The sequence below is a fragment of the Brassica oleracea genome, chromosome C4 (genome assembly GCF_000695525.1).
Source record: "Brassica oleracea var. oleracea cultivar TO1000 chromosome C4, BOL, whole genome shotgun sequence".
NCBI classification, from domain to species: Eukaryota; Viridiplantae; Streptophyta; class Magnoliopsida; order Brassicales; family Brassicaceae; genus Brassica; species Brassica oleracea.
In genome coordinates, this window is record NC_027751.1 from 19,624,090 (window position 1) to 19,630,101 (window position 6,012).

General features: G+C 40.2%; 1 protein-coding gene across 1 annotated transcript; it reads left to right on the forward strand.

Annotated features, from left to right (window-relative positions):
• The first annotated feature begins 868 nt into the window (after nucleotides 1-868).
• LOC106341425 (thioredoxin H7-like) lies at nucleotides 869-1,594 on the forward strand. The gene is made up of 3 exons (XM_013780188.1): nucleotides 869-1,050; nucleotides 1,155-1,277; nucleotides 1,386-1,594. Exons 1-3 carry the CDS (start codon nucleotides 919-921, stop codon nucleotides 1,494-1,496), a joined length of 366 nt encoding a protein of 121 aa, XP_013635642.1. The 5' UTR covers nucleotides 869-918; the 3' UTR covers nucleotides 1,497-1,594.
• The last annotated feature ends 4,418 nt before the right edge of the window (nucleotides 1,595-6,012 follow it).

The window sequence follows — 6,012 nt, forward strand, 5'->3', positions numbered from 1 at the left end:
TATGTCCAAAAACGCATCGATCGATCACTAGTTCGTTGGAATTTCCTCGGAATATTCCGACGGATTGATGTTTCCTCGGAATTCCGTCGGTATATTCCGAGGAAACCCAAATTTTGGGTTTCCTCGGAAAATTCCGAGGATTTCATTTTCCGTCGGAATGTCCGTCAGAATACCGTTGTTTTCTTGTAGTGTTTGGTCAACATGTTTTTAATGTTCTGGTGAAATATGATTAGTCTAGGCGAATGATGTATGGTATATATAGTAGTTAAAGGAATATTTAGAGTTATTTGATATGGCAAGATTTAGTTTTTTTTTTGCTAAAATATTAATAAAAGTCCAATGCAAGATTTAGTTGTTAAAGGAATATTTTGATTCATTCTAGATTCTTAGCTATTATTCGTAAATCATATATGGTTAGTTAAATACCTTTTATGGATTCTTATAAATTATTCATGAGTTGGTTTATAACACGTTTTTGTTTTGGTTCCTATCGTAAGAATATTCTGATATTAATTCAAAGGCATGTAGACGTAAATAAAGTAATGTTTTTGAGGATGATTTTTAAATATACTTCAATTTTAATAATATAATTTTAATAATATAGATACTAAATATCATAGTGAGAGTTGCTTTATGTAGTGGAGAATATTGAACAACTAAATCGAACTAAACACATCAAAATTAAATTGGAATAAGCTCCATATTCTTGAAAAATAAAACCAGCGGTTAGAGAAGGTGCAAATTGAATCATATTCCATTCCTATTAGTTACTTTTTATAATAATGAACAAACTTCTCCAGTTCTCCTACTAAAATCTATATAAAGTTCACCCGTCTGTTGTTTCATTTCATATTAGCCACAAGCAATTAAGTACAAATCATTTCTCTATATACACTATATACACACATTCGGAACATAATGGGTTCTAATGTTTCATCTGTACATGATGTTCCTTCATCAGTGGAAAACAAGAATGGTTTGGTTGTGGAAATCGAATCAAGAAGACAATGGAGATCTGTCTTTGACTCCATGAAAGTTTCAAATAAATTGGTACATATTTATAAGATAAACATTATATTAGTGATTAATATTGGTTACATGTTATTGCATTGGTTCTATTCTAAGCTAACTAAAAAATTGTGTTGGTTTTGAAGCTAGTGATTGATTTCACTGCTGCCTGGTGTGGACCTTGTAAAGCAATGGAACCTAGAGTTAAGGAAATCGTTTCTAGGTACCCAGAAGCTGTTTTTGCGAGGGTTGATGTGGATAAACTCATGGTTATTACGCTCTTTGTCTCACTGATGAATTATCATTTACGGTCGTAGTGTAACCGAAACCGTGAATATTTAAGTCCCAAGAGTAAGTTATATGGTATGTTTTTGCAGGATGTGGCTGGCACGTATAGAGCAAACACACTCCCAGCTTTTGTTTTTATGAAGAGAGGAGAAGAGATTGATAGGGTTGTTGGTGCCAAACCTGATGAACTTCAAAATTGAAAAACATAGGGTTTAATATTGTACTTGTTCATTGGAGAACAAAATATTATACTTTTGAGTGATCATGTGTGTTTCATTGTTTGAAGTTGAGTTTTTTGGTGTGTTGTTTTCTCAAAGATCATGAATAAAAATGTCAAAATTGTTTGGACACTCTTGATACATCAATTAGGACTTGGATAGTTTGTCTTTTATCACCAATGAATTGACAAAAAATCTTTTTAAGCAACATATAATAATCTCTTACGTTGTAGTCACATTTGTATGAAATTTAATTACATCAACGTTAAACACTTATAAAATGCTTATGTGTATATGGCCAAAAGCTATTCATCAACAGATAATATGGATCCTAAAACCCACAAAAGGTATTTGGCACCGATTGTTTGTAAAAAATTAGAGAAGAAATAATGTGGGCAACGATATCCTCAGAACACAACGATGTAATGAAATTCCGGTTGACGAAAGTGGACTTTATTAATAGAGAGTAATTGAATACAATGGTTACAAAGAGGTCGGGTTACATTAACAAAGAACTAAGAACATGATATCGAGAATGAGAGCTCAAGGTCGAGGTCGTGTACAGTGTGTCTAGACTCTAGGATTTTCGAATGTCCCACTCCTCCTTTCTTCTTCTTCCCTTTCTCTATAGTTGTTCCTCGTCCGAGATTGTCTCAACCACCTCCGCAAATCTCGGCTTCATACCCCCCCCTTTACCAAGTCGAACTCGCAGTCTTATCTTAATCATGGGCGTATTCGGGCCTTACCATTTATTGGGCCCAACAATTGTCTCCCCAGCCCCTTTTGAGTGGAGGACCAAAACGAAAAAGGTGCGACTACTTCATCCTTGATTCTTGCTCGGCGTGCTTAGCTTGACAATGGTTGAGCTCATGATTCTTTGAAAAGTGTCGATACCCGCCACTTATGACTTTAATTTGCCATAACGGTCGACTCTTGATTATTTGGTTGAAATAAATTTTAAGAGATAATTTTCATCATTACTTTTCTTGAAAATAGTGAACACGCCGCCATGGTTGCCCTCTATGAACACGGGGCACATCTTCCTTTTTGTTTTCTTTGATCACTTCCCTTTTGTTTCTCTCAAAAACCTTTCTCTTTCTCTTCTCTCTTCCAAAATCCATCCGTGATGACTAGATTCAACTCTTTCCCCGCCTTTCTCACCGAGAAATCTGACCTCGACAATCTCTATGAGAACTGTAAGGTCAATCATGCCGTTGAGTCAATCTCGCGTTGGGGGATGAGACTCCTGAAAATGTCAGGGAAGGTTACTGAAAGCCTATACCACCTACTTTGAGGACTACTGTCTTTTGTTCCTGAGTCTAGAGCCTGTGCTGGAGATTCTTGCGGAGCTTAGTTTGGCAATTGCCCAGATGTGCCCTAATTTGCTTAGGTACTTCTTGACGCTATCGGTTACGGCTCGCGAATAGGGGTTGTTATTTGGTCTCGAAGAGCTTTGCCAACTGTGCCTGATAAAGAGGAATAATAGGGCTCCAAGAACCTTCCTCATGCCTCCTCGGCCCAGCCGTCAGGTAGTGGTGGGGATCCTGTATCGTGATTATAAATGGAGAGAACACTTCTTTGTCTTCAAGATTAATCAAGCATCCATAGGGAGTTTGGATATTTTGTGGATTCCCCGAGAATGGGCTGAGGATGTCAGTTAGCTCCGTTTATTGATCAAATTTTAATCTACATTTTTTTGGAACAATCGGTTTTTTTAATAAAAAAAAATTGGAACTTTTTCCAGTTCTTTAGGAGAGTTTGTCTATGACAGACGATCTCTGCGGACTAATCGAGGTCATTCGCCGAGGCCGGCCTCATTGGCTATCCTTCAACAATAACAGGTTGCGAGCTGCGTTAGCTCTCCCTAGGGGAGAAGGTCGAGCTTTACCAGTTCGAGGTCATAATAATTCCAGCTCTAATAGGGCTCTGGTTGCGAGTGAGTCCTTTTTTTTTCTGCTTGTTCCAGGGTATATGGTTTTTTTATGACTTACAACGTTATTCCCCCTTTTAAAAGGTCGTGCGATCCCACCAGTTGAGTCGGTTTCCACAAATTAACTGTCCATAAGGATGTCGAGGTGGGAGACGTTCCGGACTACTAATTCGACTCGAGGGAAAGAGGTCATGGTCAACTCTTCATTGGTTTCGATCCCTGATTCCCAAGAGTAGCAAGGGACGGCTTTTATTTGACAAGGGTCTCCCATGAGGCCTCAAGGCTGTCATCTTCCGGTTTTGAGTGCTACGACGGACAATGATGCTTATGTTAAGATGGCCATCGCTAATGTGAAGGTATCTGCAATACTATTTTATCCTTGTCTATCCTCTTTCTTAAAAGTCGTGATTGTGATTTCTAGGTTATGGAGACTATAAACGAGCTGTTTTCAATGTTGGAGGGTCATCTTCGGGATCATTCGAGTAGGGAGGAAGTGGAAGCAGGCAAGGTCACAATCAAGCAACTGAGGCGGGAGCTCGAGTCAGCTCAGGCCGAGAATAAAAAGTGATCCGGAGATCTGATGTTGGTGAAGGATGAACTAAAGAGGGCCAAGTTTGAAGGTGCTGTCGCGGCCTGTGAGATCACGGCTTTACTGCAAAGAACGTGGGGTTAGAAGCTTTCCGTGATCGAGACATCTTAGGGCTTCTCCAACAGCACATCGATTACTCTCAGAAGGCTATGGAGGAGTTCTGAAAGTCTTGAAGGATAAATAGGAGAAGAAAAAGGAGGTCAGCGCGGAGATTTGTTTTCAAGAAGTGGTTGTGAATATTGATTTAATAGGAGAAATCAAGGGCGTAGGGCTTGACGTAGAAGACAAACTCGGTTTCCTGAAGGAAATGGAGATGGATTGCGGGGATATACTTGAGCAAGCTGCTGTGTCGGACTGGTCTCCCTCCGGTCTTGACCTTCCGCAAATCTCTGAGGATTCTGTGGTTCGAGGTGCTGCGGTGGCACCATCGATTGATTACGAAGTTAGTTCCTGTTTGTAGAACCGCTCATCCTTCCTTTTCGTACATTTGTCTTTGTTTGCTTTCAAAAATGGTGTTTTTTTTTTAATTTAATATATCTACCATTACAATGCTCGTTGTTTCGTTTGTCTTATGTGAACTCATGTTTTTGGTCTTTCCCTGGTCCGTTTTTACTTTTAGACCTGCTATTTATATTTTAAGGCATGGTGTCGATCTAGTTGATATTATCTCGATATCCGTCGGACATAGGCATGGGACTGGCTATGGCCGAAAGCTTGATCAGGGCCCTAGATTAACAGTGGATCGTTTTTACATACGCTGTGAGTGGTTATAATGGAAAACTTGAATCATCGCTTATCAAGATTGGTTTTTATTCGGGATAGGAGCATTAATTTAATTTCAGAACCTACAAATTTTCTTAAACATTGGTTTCCTATCTGGGTGCTCGAGGGGTTTAGTGCGGAGTGCTCCTCCTTTCTTTTCATGTAGGTATGGATTTGGGCCATGAGTGGTTCGTAGAGAGTGAGGTCGTTCCCTATTCAGGGAAAGGCTTAGTTCGATATTGACTTCGAGCGTGGTGGCAAGTCGTTGTAAATTATAATCTCCTCATTCGTAAGCGGAGCGTTGAAGCCGACGATTGCAGATGGCAGCGTAAGAGATGGAGAAGCTGAGAGTTTCAGCGCGTTGAGTAGCAAGTCGTCTGGATTCGGTGAAGAGCATGTTGAGCTCGCTGTACTCATTTTACCGGGATCGCAGGCGTTTACAATTTCTTGGGATTTTATAGTGGTCGGAGTCATTGGAAATGCTGGAATGGATCGATTCGCGTACCCAAAAGGTAGGTGTTTCCCGATGTTTATCTGGACTAGGTCCTTGACTTCCTTTGAAGGGTAAGAGTTAGTTTTTCGTTTTCGCAACTTTTTTTGTTGGAAAGGGATGGCTGGACTCAAGCTCAAGTTGTCTACATACCCTCGTCGAGGAATCAAGCCTTAACGTAGTTCGATTATTTCTACCTTTATTTGTGCAATCGTGTGGTCTTTAGTTCGTGTATGTGGACGTGTATGTTTGTCTTGAGTAGTTGTGTTCCCTGTTTGAATTCGGTGGGCAAACTAGGTTGATGGGGACTCGCTGTCTTTGAATCTAGCAAATAGCAAGTTTTCAAGCTCTTTTGGCTTCCTCATATCAGTCTCGATTCCTTTCGGGATCAAAAATTTCAAGCATTGGTGGTAAGTCGATGGCACTACCTTCATGATGTGTAGCGAGGTCTTCTGAGTATTGCGTTGGATGGGACGGGTCGATCTATAATGATGAATTCAACGAACTTTTGGACCTGCCGTGAAAGCAAGCTCAATTGATCCAAGGGAGTAGGTTGTCTCTTTGGCGAAGCCGATTAGTGGGGTTGGCTCTTGTTTAAAGATGGATTTTGTGAAACTTATTCTCTTGAAGGTGTCGTAGAAGAGGACGTCAGCAGAGCTTCCGATGTCGATTAAACCTCGAGAGAGTTCGCATTCCCCGACCTCGAGACTTATGATTACGGCGTCGT